This window comes from Trachurus trachurus, assembly GCF_905171665.1.
Source record: "Trachurus trachurus genome assembly, chromosome: 17".
Lineage (NCBI taxonomy): Eukaryota > Metazoa > Chordata > Actinopteri > Carangiformes > Carangidae > Trachurus > Trachurus trachurus.
In genome coordinates, this window is record NC_139900.1 from 11,618,253 (window position 1) to 11,637,538 (window position 19,286).

The window sequence follows — 19,286 nt, forward strand, 5'->3', positions numbered from 1 at the left end:
AATTTCACAAACTCTGACTTTAAAATCGTTGGTGGCTGGAAGACGGAGCTGATCGCTGCTGACAGAGCAGCCTGACAAAGTGACAGTCAGCTGGATAGATATCGGCCGGCAGCTGATCAGACTCCAAACAACAAGACACTGAATTATTAATAAACTGCACCAGAAACATAAAGACAAACCAGAAAGAAAAAAAACTTTGAGAGTGCCTCAGGGGGCGCTGCTGCCTCAGGGGGCGATGTGATTTCTGTCAAAACGGGAATCAAACCTAAAGCCTTTATGTCAGGAGTAAATAGTAAAAATGGAGGAAATATGTCTTTTAACCATTGTTAGAAAAATAAATAAGTAAAAGAAAAGAAAGATGCACTTCTGAAATCATCTCAAAGTTTTGTATTGGAGTAAAAGGGCAGGACTGGCCTCACTCAGACAATTAGTTTCTCAAATACTTTTCACATCTGTTCATTATAATAAAGAAAGCTCTCCTTTTGAAAATGTTGTTGGCCAATGCAACAAGTAAAATATATGTGGGATTCAAACCCACAGCCTCCCAATTCAAAGCCACTGCTGGTATAACCCACTTAGATGTGTTGACCTCTCTTTTTGCTGTACCTTTTTATTATCTAACATTACACTTCCTGATTACACATGTTAATAATGTCTGTCACATAACGGAAACGTTGTGCTACCGATTACAGCAAATAGGCCGTGTCTAATGACCAAACTAGGAGTGTGAAGTGTGATATATGTTGGCAATTTCCCTGTAAGGGCTTTGTAGATAAACACCGAGACAAACCTTGAAATTACACTAATGACCAAAGCTTCCTTGGCTCTGAAGTAGTAAACCCACTGGCCTTATTCCTTCTCTCTTAGTTATATTTGTCCAGATGCATCACCCAGTTTCTGGTGAGCAGCCACACTGGCCTCCTTCTGGTTCCCTGCTTTTGCTAGTTTATTTTGTCTATTTTTTTTAAAAATATTATTATACCAGATCATATATATTTTATATCGATCTTAATTGTTATCTGTCTGTCCAGGGACTACAGGTGGAAATTAGCAAATGTTGCTACAACCTGGCTCAAGGCATCTTCTCTTGTCTCACAAGATTAACGTTTTTGTGCATTGTCCCTGTTTTAAATAAATAAATTCCTAATTCCTAATTCAAACCTTTATTTCTTACTTATTATTTTTTTTATTATTATTTCCTACTTATTTTTTACCTCGCTGAGCACCTGTGTCTCTTTATTTTAAGTTAAATTGAATTGAACCAGCTTTAAGTGAACTGGACTCCTCCAGGAAGCAGTTGTTGATGTCGACGTCATCAGTTGAAAAAACTTTAAAGGTCTTTAGATACAAATATATTTTATAGCTGAAACATTTTTATTTATTTCATGGTCGGCAACGTCTGATTACAAAACATCTGCAGACTGCTGTTGTGACCGGAGGAAGATGGAAGAGGAGGAGGAGGAGGAGGAGGAGATGGAGGGTAGGGGTGGTGGAGGGGTTGTCATGGTAACCACTCCTCTGCTGTTGGGGTTGATGATGTAACACGCTGCCCATTGCTGTGTTTCTGGGCTCTTTTCTCCTCCTCATCCTCCCCACCTACACACACACACACACACACACACACACACCGCTGCATGCATGTGGCGTGCAGTGTGTTGTGGTGGAGACCGAGAGGCAGGAACAAAGGAAGCCCACTGACTTTACATGACCCAGCATTAACAGTGTGATAAGAGTCACAGTCCCGCAACGTGCTGCTATAAGCTCTCTTTTAAAAAAAAAAAGAAAAAACAGATTATAACTGCCTTTGTTTCCCCTGTTCAAGATCATTGCCGTTTGTAATTTCAAAAGAATCCAGTGCACTTAAGATAAAACAACCCGCGTTTCTCTTGTCTGCGATAATTGCTGCTCCCTGCTGCACTGATCACATCATCAAAGCCGTGTGTGTTTGTGCTCCGTGCATCATTAGATGACAAAAGGCGGAAAGCCTCTGCAGGAGAGTTAGAGAAAAAAAGAAAAAAAAAAAAAAAGAGGCTTTTATACAGTAAACAGTGAAGGCATCAGATGGCAGCCGCAGAGCTCGATTCCTGCCACATGAGGGCGTCCAATGGCTGCTCTGCGTCAAGGTGCAAGGACACACATTTAAAAAAAGCAACAAAACAGATTAAACACTTTTTATTTTAAGGTCATAGAAATGTGTCACAGATTGAAAATATACATCAGTCGTCAGTCAAAAACAAAGCTGCATGTGCAAAGCTGACTCACTATTTCAAGAGAGATTTACAACCCGGTCCAATGATAAGAGACATAAAAAGATTTTTCTTAAGAAAATATAAAAGATAATTCTGTGTTTTATTTTTAGTTTTTTGGCCCAAACAGCCCCATACTGTATCACTACATCTACATGATGAAACCATTTACTATTTTATTTCTTAACAGTTTTAAAAGAGTCTTGTCAATCGTTTTTCTTTACCGATTCACTCTGATGCTGATCCAGGACCAGCAGTTTGTCTCCATCTGTACCGTTATTGCATTGTTAGAGGAAGAGGAAAAGAAGTGGTATGTTTTTTTGTTTTGTTTTTTTGTTCAGGCTGCAGCTTCACACCTCTGGCTGAACAGCACCTCCACCACCTTCGGGTCGGCCAGGGTGGAAAGGTCGCCGAGGTCCTTCTCGTTGCGGGCGATCTGCCGGAGGATTCGCCTCATGATCTTCCCTAGAGACGGAAGAAGAGGGGATGGATGAAGAGGATAAGGAGGAGGAGGAGGAGGAGATGTTGTTGTCCGGAGGTGTTGAACTACTTACCAGAACGAGTTTTTGGGAGAGCTGGAGCATTTTGAATGAAGTCTGGCGTGGCGATTGGACCGATTTTCTCTCGCACTGATAAAAAGAGAAAGAAGAACTCAGACTTCGGCCAGAAACTAAACTCCACTGTGGGTTTCTCTTCCCCAGGAGCTTTAACCTGGCTGCCTCCACTCAGAGGTGCCTGGATGAGCCAGTTTGTGAACAATGAAGCAGCTGCTGCATCATCTACTCAAACTGCACTGAAGCAACCACAACCTCCTCTACACAGGATTTATTTTTCTGTTTGTTGGTACAAGATGAGACGTCTAGAAAGAAGCTGTTTCTTTGACTAAAACCTGATTTATATTTGAGGGTTAAAATATGTATTTTTCTTTTTGTTTCTTCCCTTATTTTAAGATTTTCTGATGTTATTTCCCTTTTTTCTCACTGTATTTTCATTTTTTTCTTGCTGTTTGCTCTTTAATTTGTTAAGGACTGTATTATTTTCAACATCAGGCTCTGATCCTCTTCTGATTGGCTGATTATATTCTCATTCATCAAATAAAAATAAAGAAGATTTCAGGTTTCAACACATCCTGCAAGTGTTGGATGGTGGGTCCAGGTGGGCGGGGCTTAGTGACTGCTGTGCTGTGACATCACAAAATCACAGCAGCTCATTTTAAGGCTCAGTTTCTGAATACACGCTGTTTATTTCTCTGTGGTGTGAGCACTTTGATCCTTTCACAGTATAAAAATGTAACCTTGACCTGACCTACAATCACAAAAAAACACAGGAGAAACTCACTTTATATAAAATGGGACCTTTAAATTCAGACACAAACACATCTATAGAACCCGGATCTGATCTATAATAATCAAACGAGACATGTAAATCTCAAAATTGAACCTTTTAAATGCAAAAACTGAGCAGATTTTTCTTCAACTCTCGGAGTTTGAGTCTCACCCAGTCTCTTGAGCTCCTCCACCGTTGTGTGGTTGAACTCCTTGCTGTCTTTGAGGGTGACGAAGCAGTAGAGACACTCGCCCTTCACCGTGTGCGGCCGGCTGACCGCTGCAGCCTCCGCCACGGCCGGGTGCTCGGTCAGAGCCGCCTCCACCTCCGCTGTGCTCATCAGGTGTCCTGAAAACATACACACACACACACGTACGAGTCAGGGGTTTCATCGCTGTTAATTCATGGATGTATAAAAGATGAATTCAACAAAGGGGTTTTGAGGAAAGGCTGCCAGTTGTAATATTACATAACAGAGTAAAAATAACTCAGCCAAGTTATTTTTGAAGCAGCTGCATTATCAGACATTATTAGTGCAGCGCCAGTACCTGACACATTCAGCATGTCGTCCATTCTCCCTGTGATCCAGTAATAGCCGTCTTTATCCCGCCTGCAGCCTGACAGAAGAGAAGACAAGTTGCATAACCCCTACAAGAGTTGTTCTAGCTCATTTCTTCTCTCCCTCCCTGTGGTATTTCAGTGAGAGATCAAGAAGATGCACATTTTTGGTGCTCAGACTGTCGCTTAATCCAGAGTGACATACAATCTGCGTGATAACAGGGTGATCAAGTGTGTGTGTGTGTGTGTGTGTGTGTGTCTGTCTGTCTGTCTTACCATCACCGGTCACATAAAAGCCTGGGAATTTCTTGAAGTAGGTGTTTTCAAAGCGTTCGTGGTTTCGGTACAGAGTGCGCATTATTCCTGGCCAGGGTCTCCTGAATACCTGCAACAACAACAACACACAGAGTGTAAGAGAACTTCTGCTGCTGCTGCTGCTGCTCCGATATGAAACTTAATAATGAACTTTATTTACACAGCACCTTTCCACACAAAAGCTAGACGTGACAGTTATCATGATGAGATCCATTCAGAAACATAATTAATTTGACTTTTCATTGAGCTAAAGTAAATAAAAGTGCTGATAATGAAAGGAATCTAATAAAATAAACCACAAAATACAAAAAAAAAACAAGAAATGAAAACAAACAAGATAAACTAATGCCGATAAGACAAAAAGCAAATAACATTATATGTAGTTTAGAAAGCAAAAATGTGATGAAATTATTTAAACAAATATATTTATTACTTATTTCACACAGAGCTCTTTCAGATTATGGGTTCTGAATGTTTTCAGTTTCATAAATAAGTGTGATGTGTGATCTACTGTATTGTTGTATGAGCTGCTTCATACTTCAGACGATACTGAAACTTACCAGATACCCCTCAGCTTCACCCTCCAGCTCCTCTCCATGTTCGTTGAGGATGGTCGGCTCCACCCCGAAGAAAGGAAAGGTCTGAAATAAGACGAGACCATTTAATAACAACGTTTACTCCACATCGCAACCTGAATCCTCTCATGTTTCTCCGGTTTCTCACGTACGGTGGTGAAACTGGTCCTGACCAGCACGACTAGTCCAGTTATGTTTAAAAGCAACACATATTATGTTTTCACTTACAGCAGAGGCTTGGAATATGTGTTTTTCTTTTTGTTTCTTCCCTTATTTTAAGATTTTCTGATTTTATTTTCCTTTTTTTCTCACTGTATTTTCAGTTTTTTCTTGGTGTTTGTGCTTTAATCTGTTATGGGCTGTATTATTTTCAACATCAGGCTCTGATCCTCTTCTGATTGGCTGATTATATTCTCATTCATCAAATAAAAATAAAGAAGATTTCAGGTTTGAATCTTCAAAAGAATGAAGTCGACAGTGTTGAGGGAGATTTTTTTTTTCACTTACAGCAGAGCCGGGTTTCAGCGGCGTGGCGGCGGGCAGAGGCGTCAGAACGTGACCTCCCTATGGAGAGACAAAGACCGACATTATAGGAACTGATGAGCGTTTGACTGGGCAGTCATATGTAGACATGCTTTACTTTCTGTAACCACTGAGCGATCACAGGATTCATCCAGTTAATAGTTAATAATTTTTCTTGCAATGATCAACAAAACATGTAATATACTGTATAACATTGTTCTGTGGTAAACAGGTGTTCAAAAACCTGATGAGTGGTTTTAAACTTTAGACTCTAATGGGGTCAAACTGATCCTGAGTGGAGGAGTGTGAAACCAACGCTGAGTTAACAAACAGGTGGAGGGAGGAAACTACCCGAAGACTCTTCTCTATCATAAATGTTACATACTAAAGTAGACAATTAAATATGAACACAGTTTAATCAGTACATGTTTAATCAGATGTGAAAATTATTGGTTATATGTGTATATATTATACATTATTATATATATATTGCTATTTTATAACTAAGTAAGTATATATTGAATTAACATAGAGAGAATAGGTGGGATTTAATAAGCTTTGGCTTCTTCCCACTCTTTTTGAACATAAATAATTGTTAAAGCAGATATCAGCTTCACGGCCGTTTCGGCTAATGCTGCGTTCAAGGCAGGCTTTTGAAACCGTAAGTTACAGCTTCAAGTCACAACTACGACTTGGTAGCGTTCCAGGTAACCCGTAGCTCGTGTTTTTACCATCCTGTTGTCTGTGAAAGTTCCCTATAACGGCCACTCGTAACTTCCGACCCGTGAACTCGTACCAGATCGAACTGGTATGACTTCACAGGAAGGAAAAACACAAAGTACGAGTTTCTTTGAACGCACCATGAGTTAGCAGCCCCCGCCCTTGTCAGGCATCAATTGGTCCTCGTGCTACGTCACCACATTCACGCGCATCCCTTGGCTGCACACACAGCCCTTCATGCCGTTCTCTCTCCTCATTGGATAACACTTGTATCCCACAAGGAAAATTTTCTCCTCGGGTTACAGCAGAGCAGAGTGACGGAGAGACTCGTGTTTAGGCTGAAATACTTCATGTAAGTGATTGCTGACGGAAAATAGGACTATTTAGGACTTATATTAACAAAAACATTCCACTGATATCTGCTTTAAGTCTTGTTGTTTCATTTTGTGTTGTCTTTTTATTTTATTCTTCTTTTATTCTGTGCTCAAATAAACTTTCATTCATCATCATACATCGTACAAACCCTAAACTGCTAGAATTGGTTTCTGAGTCTCTGTAGAAGAAGTCAATCTGAGTAACAACAACAATACATTTATTATTGTGTGTGTTCTTTACCGTCTCTGTCTGCCAGAACGTGTCGACCACGGGACATCTGCCCTGACCGACCGCCTCGTGGTACCAGTGCCATGCCTCGGGGTTGATCGGCTCGCCCACCGTACCCAGAATCCTCAGGCAGGAGAGGTCGTACCTGAAGACGGAGATTCATCAGTGTTCCTGTGATGTTTTATAGCCCACTGTGGTTCACTTCCCTCACTGAGAGTTGGACTATCATGACTTTGCGATACAGGAATTATCTCAGTTTAGCATAAAGGTTTGGAGGAAAGGGAAATAAAATCGCCGGGCTCGCTCTGCCCACTGTTTCCAGTTTTATGTTCAGGTAACTTTTTGTTTTGTTTTGTTTTGTTTTTTGCCACAATGTTACACATTGACAGGCTGATGTAACTGCAGCCTCTCGGAAACTGTCAGTCAAGGGATAACGTCCTCTCTGTTTCCACTGTGAAGCTTACACGATGAGGTTCAAACGGTTTCTACCTCTGAGTTACAGGTGACACACTTTGTAGTCAGTGCTGACGTTTAAAAAAAAACAAAAAAAACCTGAAGTTCCTGCATCTGCTTTTGACAGATAACCCTATTCTGTAGCAGGAGAATTACTGCAAATTCACCATAAGAAATGCATATTCACACGGTTCCAGTCATATCATTACTCTTACAATTTGGTTTCTTTGCTGCTGAGCAGAAAACGTTACATAAGAGGCGAGTTCTTTGAAAATCTGAGGTGAAATTTCCATATGAAAGCTGGGAAACCCAGATGCAAAAAAATACACTAGAGACAGCTCTCAGGTGGAGCTGAGCTTTGAAAGTCAGACTCCTGACTCCTGTAGCTGTTGGAGAAACCTCTTTAAAGAATGAAGGACTTTTCTGTGCTGCTGTGATTCCAGCAGCTGCAGCTTCTTACTTCTGCAGCGGTTCTCGTCCGTACTTCATCAGGAGGCGGATGGCAGTCGGCGCCGTGTAGAACTTGGTCACTTTGTACTTCTCTATAATCTCCCAGAAGCGGCCCACATGAGGATGTACGGGAATACCTTCAAACTGTAAAAAAAAAAAAAACACTTGTGTCTCTAAGAGGAGTTGATATTGGGGCGTCTTTGTGGTGTTTTTTAAGGCGAGACACTACAGGCAAAAAATTTTTTTCATGCACTGATCAATTTGGGGATTTTGGGCTATTTTGCCTCCTTAGCATGTCTTCTTTAAGAATAGTGGAAATAAATGGTAGAAAATCCACATTAAGGTGGTTATTTTACTTCATTTTGTCTCTTTCGTCTGTAAATTTCTCCTAAATTCACCAAAAGTTAACATGCTACTGTGGCAAACGGTGCCCTGCATGTTGTCTGAACCATGTCATGGCAGGTATCATTGTAAAGCTCTCGCTCCCCTGCACAATAATGTAGGCTCCAAAAAACTGTAATTTCCTCCGTATCAGCGTATGTATGAATTACATTAACAATCTATGGAATTTTACAGTACAAGTCTTTAAAGGCCATTCTTCAAAATTAGCTTTTTCTCATACACCGAGCAATAATCTCCACTTCAGCAGCACTGACAGACACCAAACCTTCCAGTTTTATTCCTGTCTATATTCTGAAGGTTTTTACAGAGGGGTTTGTTGACATATCATTCACAGCCTGATTTATACAACATTTTATTCCTTAAAAACATGGTGAAATGTAATTTTTGGGGGGCTGGTGACAGTATTTTCTTATTTACAGAGTGATATAAAGAGATATTCAAAATATCCTCTGTAAAAACGTCTGGCTCAAGAATAAAATAAGAATTTTGAAAGTGGCTATATCCATTGTTCAGATTTCAGTTCTGGAAATGTATGCAAATTAGCGCATATTTCATTAGATATTGCCTCATATAAACATACAATTTGACAAAAAATTTGGGAAGTTTCATGGTGATATCTGTTAAATTTCACCTGTAGTGTCTCGCCTTAATCAGAATATAGGAAACTATAAGTTATTTTTTTCCCCCACTCACGAGAACTCCTGTGGCGCCGTTCGCAAGGGGCCCGTAGGTGATGTAGGAGTGGCCGGTGATCCAGCCGATGTCGGCCGTGCACCAGTACACGTCGTCGTGGTGATGGTCGAAAACATACTTGAAGGTCAGTGATGTGTAGAGCAGATACCCGCCAACAGTGTGGAGGACACCCTGTACCATACACGGAGACAGGAACATGAACAAGGAGATAATTGGTCAACACACAAAGACAGAAGACAGGCTCTAAATGCTGGAAAGTGTGTGTGTGTGTGTGTGTGTTAACACAGGCACATTGTGGGGACTGTGGGTAAAAAAAAAGAATAGAAAAAAGTCCCCATAAGTTAAAACATTACATTTTTGGGCTTAAAACCTATGTATGTGTATCTGTGTGAGGAAAAAAAGAAACTATTTCATATAATTTGATGTGCTCAGTGTTTTGTTTTTGTTAAATAATAACATATAATTCATAAAAATAGAGTAATATACAAAACACCAATGCAGATGTGGTGTTTTCAGAGAGCAGATAACTTTCTAAGGATTGTATTTATTTATGCCTCTTAGCATGAGAAAAAATACAAATTCTCTCTAAAGACAGCAGATTATGTCAAAGCCAGCATGGTTAACATCATTACAGGCTTATCAGAGTAGAAAATAGATGCTGTGATTTGTTTGTAAAAGACGTGGTTTCAGGGAGAATTTTGAAAGCATGAAAAAAACGAACAGCATGTAATTTTACTATAAGCCAGAAGAATTGTGTGTTTTTCTGCCATGAATCTGGTTTCTAACCTGCAGCCCGCAGTCTTACTTTGGGTTTGCCCGTGGAGCCGCTGGTGTAGAGGATAAACAGTGGGTCCTCAGCGTCCAGCCACTCGGGTTCACACTCTTCGGGGGAGTCTCTCATCGCCTCGTCCCACCACACATCGCACTCTGAGTCCCAGGGGGTCTGAAGGCACCAGAGCAACAGGGAACGAATCCAAACGCATGAAACCACTCGTTACATCTGCTCACATCGTGTGCCAGAAGCACAGGCAGCTACACGCCATGTCAGTGTCACTGACTGTAATCTACTGTGTCCCTTGAAGGCAAATTCTGTTTCCAAAATATGAAAGAACCCATGTTTTTTTGGGGTTATATTTGTTTTTGTTTTAGCCTCGCATGATGGATTATAATATGATCCTTTGTGGGCTGAGGACTTTTTATGTTCAATCTATGGTTGAGGGCTTAAGGACGCCTTCAACCTTCAACATCTTAAATACTAAAAAGCTCAAATGTAGGTTTGTTTGTTTCTTTTAGTCTGTGGAAAAGTGGGAGATACAAGGTGTCACATAACTATGACAAGGGATAAATCTCCCTTCAGCTGGTGTTTCCAGTTTCTCTTAAATATACAAATGCATACATAAATAAAATAATGCAGTTCTGCCCTGTGACACTGATCTCAAGCAGACAGTCTGGTGGGGTTTTAACTGCTATGTACTTTAAAAAGACGCAGAATTGGAAATGATTAAATAAGGAGTTATATGGTCTTCATGCGCACAGTGTGCATTTAAATTGTTGCATCTTTATTCTTATTTAACATTACATAGCATTATTTGTCAAATGTATGGATGATTTTAAAATACCTAAATTAAAACAAAACAAAGAGAAAAGTGAAATACCAGATTTCAGTCTTTTAATAATTTTGTTCTATTGGCAGGATGGAGATTCTTTATGTAGGACAGCATTGAAATGAAATTCACCTTTTACATTATATTATATTAATTTAGGCAGGACAACAGTTCTACATTAAACACAATACAGGTGTAAACAATAATTTTTGAGTTGCTAGTTTGGCAGTTCTTACCTGTAGTTTGTTGCATGCAGCTCCATTTTTTGTCCTCAGCGCATGATGCTTGACCACGAGGCATTTAGTGACACTAGATGACACTCTGTTAGGAAAAGAAAGACAAAAAAAACATGGTGAGCAGCGATGAAAGGCATAAAAACCTCATGTCATGGCTACAGAGCGGTTGTGTTGCCCCACTTTCGAAGATTTTGTGAAAAATCTGGATCATGTGAGCCCATGGGGCGTGTGCTGGTTCTCACATGGGATAAAATTATACTTTTATTTATTTTATTTATAGGATGCAGTATATGGTATGAGTATGCACCCTTCCTCTAATATCAAAAAAATATGTTGTGATGTCTCAGATAAGACTTGTAACTTAGATTTACAGGCAGAAAAAGAAACACTGAGCCACACGTTTGAATTTAAGTTAAAGGGATAGTTCAACATTTTGGCAAATTGGCCCATTGCCATAATCCCTATAGTTTTGGGAGTAGGTTCGTTACCTTTAATTGTCAGTGCAAGCTATTTTTAGAACGGCGGAGCAGAGCCGCGAGCTGCTCAGAGCTACGCTATGGAGGCTCATGGGATTTCTTGATTTCTTGGAGTTGTTTTCGAGGCAAATGCAGAGACTGGTGAATGTGCAGGTCACAACTTGTCCACCAGAGCGTTTTGGAGTTGTTGGATTGTGTATTTGATGAGTTTGATGAGGGAAACCAAGAAATCCCATCAGCCTCCGTAGCGTAGCTCTGAGCAGCTCATGGCTCTGCTCCGCCGTTCTAAAAATAGCTTATTTCACATAATGTAAAACATAGATAAACAGATAAGGTACGGTAAATGAAAACATACATGTATATTGTTTATGTTGAAATTATACCCCATAAACATGTCTACGTTCATACTTATTCCCAGCATGCTTTGTTTTCCAGCTCTCATCCCACCCAGGCTCATGTTGCCATGGGAGACAAGCAGCTTGGGCCTCCCTGGTGAATCTGAGTGTTGCCCAGCAACCTTGTACCGTGGAAACTGGTTTCCTCAATGTACCTGATAACAGCTGATAGCGCTTTGCTTTGCAGCGTGTGTGTGTGTGTCCAGTGACTCGTACGCTAGGGGTTGATCCCATTACCAGCAGCAACCAGAGTAAACAAGGGGAGATTTGCTGAGAAAAGGGAAACTGTACTTATAGGACCTACTTTTCCCTGCACTTCTCCAGAGCCTCGTCCGCAATCTGCTTCAGGTTGATCAGCTTCTCCCCTCTGTAAACACCATCTGTGTATTACAAAAGGAGAGAGGGGAGAGGGAGAGAGAGAGCGACAGACAGATGATAAATAGATGGTGAGGTGTGTCGACCAGCAGCGGGCAAAGAACTGGTGTTTAAACACTGAGTCACTTTTTACAACTCGGGCATCATCTTTACAGCCACTGAAGCTCGACTACGACACATCACATCCTGGTGCTGCACCTACCTGCTGTCACCAGGACGGTGCTCTGGGCATCCATGATCCTCTCGCACAGAGAGTCAGAGGAGAAACCAGCAAACTGTGAACGTAAGAGGGAGAGAGAGGCAGAGTAAGAGTTAAAGGAGGAGGATGTTGGAGCTTACGGCATAAAGAGTTTCTCACAGCCTCTGTCTTGTTTTCATGGCTTTAAATCACTTGTTTTGCGGCCACAAAGAGTTATAAAATTATGTAAAAGAAGAGCAAAAAGACACAAAATAACCACAAAGATCAACAAAATACTCAAAGTAGAAACAAGAGAAATGCAAAGAGACAAAAAATAACCAGAAACAGACACAAAACTCATAACAACATAACAAAATGCTCCACGACAACTCAGCAGTGCAGCCCCGTATTGGTAAAAACCAAAGGAGGAACATAGGCCTATTACAAACTATGTTTTTGTTATTGTTATTGTTAATGTTATTGATAATACCTCATGCACAGGAAAAGCTGTAAATGATCACTGATGTTCAAGTTTGAGTAATAATGTCTTCTTTTTTTTTATCTTCCAAATAATGTAAAGCTAACCAGGTTTAGCAGGCAACTAGCTCACCTAGAGGTTGTCTATCACTTTGCTAATCCACATTATTTATTCAGTTCGATATTAAGATTTATAGGTCAACATCTGTGTAGCTTAGTTCATATTTTTCTAAGTTTAAAATAACAAAATAAAAAGAGCTAATTTAGACTTGTTGATGTGGCAACAAAGTTAGCACCAGGGCTAACACTACCTTAAAACAATGCATGTATCAGCACAGGTTTCCTTTAAAGTTCAGACCCGGTGATAATTCAAGCGGCTCCCTCTCATCACCATGTGTGGAGAGGTCACTTTGCTCAATATTACATAATGAACCAGACATTTATAATTGCTCTTTTATGTGATTGTCATTCTGCATCTCCTGCCAGACAGGCTCTGGCCAAGGATAACAGTTCACAGAGTGTAAAGTTTCAGCCTTTATGAATCAGGTCACTGAGGACTCTGGACTCAGCAAAATGTCACTGCATTGGCACAGCGCTGTTTGGCTATCACTGTATGAACTCAACGCCAAGCTAATTTATGATTAATATAGTTGCACGAGAAACTAAAAAAAAAACACCCCAGCAATTGTTATGGTGCTAAGTGGTGTTCATAATGAATTAGCCTATTATTCTAAAAAAAAAAAGGGGGGAAAATACAGGGAAATATACAACAATGACCGAGCAGAGACAAGGTCATTTACCCTCAAGTCTGCCAAAAACTGGCCTCAGCGAGCTATAAAAGTGAACCCACCTTGGAGCAGCCTGGTGATATTTTTAACGAGGCTCTCAGCCTATGCATAGATGGGAAAGGCTCAATGGCTAATTTAGTGCTGGCTTTCATGCAAAACCGCACAGACTCTCATGGCAAGCTGGATACAGCCAGTAAATGTGTGACCCATATATTGAGTGCAGGTGTTGGTGTGTTCCCACCGACGACAGCTGATAACGTCTGGACTAAACAGAGGCAGGAGCTCAGGTTGAGCAGATGTTTTCCCAGAGAAAAAAAAGGGTCAGAGCAACAAAACGCAGCTAACAAACATGTTGATTGACTGAATTTAGACTGCTTACAAGACAAGACGCATGGGATGAAGCAAACTTGATTGATCTGCTGCTTCAAGTAGTTGAAAACAAACAAAACTAAACCAATACAGTTCTTTAGTTTGACTCATAAAGCCTTAATTCTGTATTGAGAAACTTTTACTTATTTGTTTCACAAGGATGCACCGGTTTTCATTCTGAATGCAGGTAAAAATGCACTTTTCTTCTAAGTTTGCCGCCAGGCCTTGAAAAACCAAAGAAAATTCTTTGCATATTGAAAACCTAATGAAGCAATAAACCTGATTCTGGTTCTGATTCTTCCAAATGAATGTAATAAATCTGATTCTGTGAAACGAGTGACATGCGTGCTGCTTCATCAGACCAGTGACTCACCACAATAGAGTGAACAGCACCGATCCTGGCGCAGGCTAGCATAGCGTAGACCAGCTCTGGGATCATGGGAAGGTAGATAGACACCCTGTCCCCCTTCTTCACACCTGGACCAAGGACAAAAGGACAGCTGCTTTAGGATGAGTTTCAACACGTTTAGTAAGTCCAGTATGTTCGATATACGCGACAGGTGCATTGGACACGACTGAATGGTGCCAGAACTCGTAGCGTGTGGCATGTTGGTTGGGATCCAGATAACAATGCCAGTGCTGTATCATGCCGTGTCAGGAAATTGGATCCATATACTCAAAATATAGACTGACGAGAATGAAACACTAATAATAATGCTATTTTAATAATCAAGGTCACGGAGGCGCTCTTCACTGTTGGCACTTCATCCCTTGTACAAGCTGCAAAAGACACATTAAAAGATTCCTCTAACTTTATTTTAACTTTAACTTTATTAAAGGTCCAGTGCGTAAAATGGGGGTTAAACCGTGATATCTAGTGTTCAGATTCTAGTTTGCAGCGCTCACTCGCTCGCTCGCACTCACCCCTCCCGTCGGCAAAGTGACGGTGGCCTTCAAGGACAAAAAACTTGTTTACCACGACTGGGACAACTGGGAACAGGAGCATGGAGCGATGAGGTGAAGATATAAACCATTTTACAATATGTCTGCCGTTTCTTCGTTGGTTTAATTATGAACACGTAACTCTTGAATCGTGCTCTCTGGTTGGCTGGATTTTCCATTCAGGCTGCCGTACAAACATGGCGGCGTAAGATGGAGACACTCTCTAAAACAAGACCCTTGCTCAAATAAAAGAAGAATTTTAAGGCTACAAAAACCAAACACATTTTATTTTATAGCAATTATACACTTATACTACTATATTCATCATGGGTAGTATATTCAGATTTTGCCGATAAACCTTGCCAATTATTATGCACTGGACCTTTAACGCTGTTTATCAACTCATCTCATCTCTTCAGGTGCTAAAGAAGAAGCCTCCGCAGGTTCTCACCCATTTGCTTGAGGACATTAGCACAGCGGCACACCTGGCTCAACAGCTGGCCGTAGGTGATGGTCATGTGGTGGTCGGGTGAGTTTCCCTCCCTAAAATAAAAGAGAAAAGAGAAAAAACAAAACAAAATCTGTCATTATTCATGTCAAAACATCTGTCAGGCTGCACGGGGCTCCCTCTGTATGTGTTGCTTTTTTTAATATGCACTGCTTCACCCGACAGACAGCACCTTTTTCAAATACCATGCAGTTCATTGCAGAGATAACCTGTTCCTGTGTCTATATTGGGTTTGGATGTCTGACAGGACTTATGTGTCACAATGTCTCACAGGGCAGCAGACAGCATTGTAGCAAGCTTCTAGTGTCAGACTGAAGCTGAAACACTGCAACAACCTGGCAACAACCTTATCACAAAGCAGGCATGGTGAAATAAATGATTGCTCTGATGAAACTAATTTCCTATCTAGATTTTGATTTTGGTCCCAGAGTACATCAGCAAGACTGCTCTTATCAGGTTTTGCTCTTGTTGACTGTCAAAATTAAAGTCCTCGTTTTATTATTGCTAAGTGATGTTGAGCAGTGTTTTGTACAGATTAAAAAAAAAAAACGACCTGAACCGATCTGACCTGGTTTGATCTGAACTGGGTTAAGGATTACCTCAGACAAACTAAAATTACCTGGGAAATTCCCCAACAGGTCAAGCCTTGCTTGGACTTCTTTTATTTAACTACAGCTACACGCTCCCAGTGTCTCTATGTTGCTGATGACGCTTACAAACAAATGTATGGCCCCATAAACTGCCTGAATAAATGCACTGTAAATTGATCTACATTTATATACGAAAAAAATGTTTGTTTTAATTATGGGGGCTAAAGTAAAAGACTGAAAGTAAATGATCATCATTATTCTCTCCTGCTGAAAACTGAAACTTAAGTCTTGGTTTAGCCATGAAATATAATCTACATATTAACAGTCATGTTGGAGAAATATCAAAGTAACCCTTTACTACCTTAAAATATAGCATGAATTAGTGAATTGACGTACAAACAAGCTTTAGTAAACCTAATCCAAGCCTTTTTCTCAAGTAGGCCGGACCTCTATAATAGGATTTCTTTAGGTCCGTCTAAAAAAAAAACCTTCTCTTTGACAGCTGCTGCTCATTCATAATGCTGCTGCTTAAGAACAAAGACCGGTGAGGCTGAGTATATTACATTTACGTGTTTTTGAGGTCATGTGCCATTACATCCAAACATGGTGAAGCTGCTTTTAACTACTGTGCTGCAGATGTTTGAACAAAGTCCAGAATACCTCAGACATAATATCAAACGTAATATCAAATCTGGAGATGTAATGTATTTGTCATTGCTTTAATACAACTTCATGTTCTTTCTTTCTTTGTCTTGCTTTACGATTAATGTTATCTCATTCATTCACTTTTAGTCCAGATGAATTATGTTTTATCTTCTGTATACACTGATTATTATTGCCCTAACTTTTCTTGCCTAAGAGAGAAAACTGAAGTTTGGACTGGTGATTGATGCATGATGTGTCTCTTTTTGCTGTACTTTCTCACCCACTGAAACAGAACAAATCTGGTTGAGCATATTTGACATTTAAACCATTTGTTGCTACTACTTTATAGCATTTGTAAACCAGATATAATCATCATCTCCAGGATTAAAAACAATGGATATCATTTAAAACAAAAGCAACAGTTGTTTAGAGAAGCTTTGTGAAAGGGATTGCTTTTTGATGTCTTTTAATTGGTGGTTTGATTTGCATAATCCCTTTGATTTGATGCTTTAGTCACAATACAAAGTGAAAACATTTTTTTTTAAGAAGCTCATGTCTAATTTCTATTTGTGGCGCTTTTAGAAATATATTGTTTTCATAGTATCAGCCTGTTTTATCAAGCTGCAAGTAACAACCACTGTCAGCTGCTGTTGTAGCCTAAAGTCAACTATTGAACTTTTATTTTCAGTCTGTGTGTGTATAATTTTTCACAGTGTTACATCATTTCAGATGCTATTTGTTTATAACAGTCATAAAAAAGTATTCAACAGGCCAAACCCAACCATCTGGTCCGTGACAATGGTTGTATAAATACAGAATCAACACAGCTGACACCCTCCTGTATATCCTCATCACATTGTGTGCTGCTGAAACAGATATGTTGAACACTTAAACAGATATATTGCATAAGTTCTTTGATGTAGTGCAAACAGTGTGAAGACACCGTGACATGTGGGCGATGGTGAGTCCTCCAGACTGTGCCCGGTTCCATTGAACCCCTATTACCGCTGAGTTTGCAGAACAACTACGTCCTGTTTGCTAAGATTCTTCATTTGACACGACAGATACACTTTGTACTCTAGAATAAAGTCAGAAAACATAAAGCAGAGTGTTTAAGGTGATCTGCTGAGGATGTGAGATTCCTTTGGTCATAAATAAACAAAAATCAAACATGCAACTGCAGAGTCTGTAAACAAGACAGGCTTTGCATTTAAACAAAACACCCAAACTTTGCTTTATGAGTCTTGCAGGAGTTTTACAATCTGCTGTATTCCCAGAATGAGAAACGGGTTCCACCCAAATCGTGAATTCTGGGAAAATTTCACAACAAGTCTAGTTAAACGCTGTCTTTTTTTTTCTTCTTTTTTACCTGGCAGCAGAAAGACCCAAACACTGACATTGTGTTGCACTGACTGTGGTTTGTTTTGGTGCACCGGAGTTGCAACTGGGGACACAGCAGTTGTTATTGACTGGAATACCTGGCATAACTCCAGGCAGAATTTCCCATCAAAGCCATCATTCACTCGGGACACGCGCTGTTGCTTACCAGTAATAGGCAACCTTTTCACCGAGGTTCCCCTCCCTCACATGCCTGTCCAGGACATTATAGCACATGTTGGTTTTGGCCCCTTCCATGCATTTGACATATATGTTCCCCTTTGTCACATCAAAGTTGTACTGCAGCACTGGCCCCGTTGGCGGCTTTTTCCAAAAGAACTCATCAGCAACCTCTTTCCAAAAAGCTGAAATTAAAGTGAGAGCAGTGTTAAGAAGCTGCAAGACAGGGCAGATAAACACTGCTGCTACTCCAGACAGACAGGCTCTGGGGTAGATGAAATGCAACACTGCGAGGAAACACTGCAAGTATTGCGCTAAAAATACAGATGTGTTTGACCTACCTTCTGGATTCTCAAGAGACTTCCTGTACAGAGCCAGATAAGAGTTAAAATCAGGCACATGAGCATCCCTCTGCAGGTCATCAGAAGGGTGGTACATTTTGTCCTGAGATTCAGGAACAACCATTGTGGAAGGACAAATGCAGACAGGCCTATAACATCTGAGGTCGAGTTAAAAAAAATGGGTTAATCTGGAGTCACTGCTGATCTGTCTGGATCCTCCTGGGTAAGGTAAGAGCAGTATAAGGCCTTCTGCAGAGAGGCAACACAATTCAGCATGCACATAAAGATCCACCTCTAATCCCTGCGCTGGAGGCTCTCCCCAGTCTGCTTAGTGCCAGGGCAGCCAATCGGCTTGCAGGTTGCGGCACTCCCACTTTTTCATTGGATCAGCCCTCCCTGGCCTGTTGATAGCATTATTTTTCCAAGCAAGGAGGTGGAGGAGGATTGGGGAGAGGAGGTGTGCAGTCTGATGAATGCTTGGGCTGCAGGCAGAAACAGAGTGGTTTGATTTGACAGAGGAGGGCGATGGGTGTTCTCAGAAAGAAGAGGTCACATCTAGCAAACAAAGTCCACCATACTCTTTTTTTTCTTTTTCTTTTTTTCTGCATAGACTGCAGTTTGTTCATCATATGACCATATTGCTTTATATTAAACAGGCCTTTAACCATTTATAACCATTGTTTAACTTTTACCGTCTGACTCTGCCAACATCTGGATTTTTTGTTTTGTCATACAACATTTCACTAGTTTACACATTAGGCTACATAATTTACATTACAAAAAACCAATAACTATTCAAAAAAGAAATAACAAACAAATATGTCACTGTCAAACATTTGTTATTAATTATTTTTACAAAGCTTTTTTCAGTGTCACTTTTTTGTTTTGTCTTATAATATTTCACTAGTTTACACATTACATAAATAAGACTGAAATGTATTG

At 40.3% G+C, this 19,286-nt stretch overlaps 1 protein-coding gene across 1 annotated transcript; it reads right to left on the reverse strand.

The window, feature by feature from the left end:
• Positions 1-2,157: 2,157 nt before the first annotated feature.
• Positions 2,158-18,647, reverse strand: acss2l (acyl-CoA synthetase short chain family member 2 like). The gene is made up of 18 exons (XM_083991435.1): positions 18,345-18,647; positions 17,993-18,188; positions 15,155-15,246; positions 14,135-14,238; positions 12,152-12,224; positions 11,879-11,954; positions 10,704-10,788; positions 9,669-9,806; positions 8,864-9,034; positions 7,779-7,912; positions 6,878-7,010; positions 5,528-5,584; positions 5,006-5,086; positions 4,407-4,515; positions 4,121-4,189; positions 3,744-3,920; positions 2,801-2,875; positions 2,158-2,711 (listed from the first exon to the last, which is right to left on the reverse strand). Exons 1-18 carry the CDS (start codon positions 18,466-18,468, stop codon positions 2,584-2,586), a joined length of 2,022 nt encoding a protein of 673 aa, XP_083847561.1. The 5' UTR covers positions 18,469-18,647; the 3' UTR covers positions 2,158-2,583.
• Between the last annotated feature and the right edge of the window lie 639 nt (positions 18,648-19,286).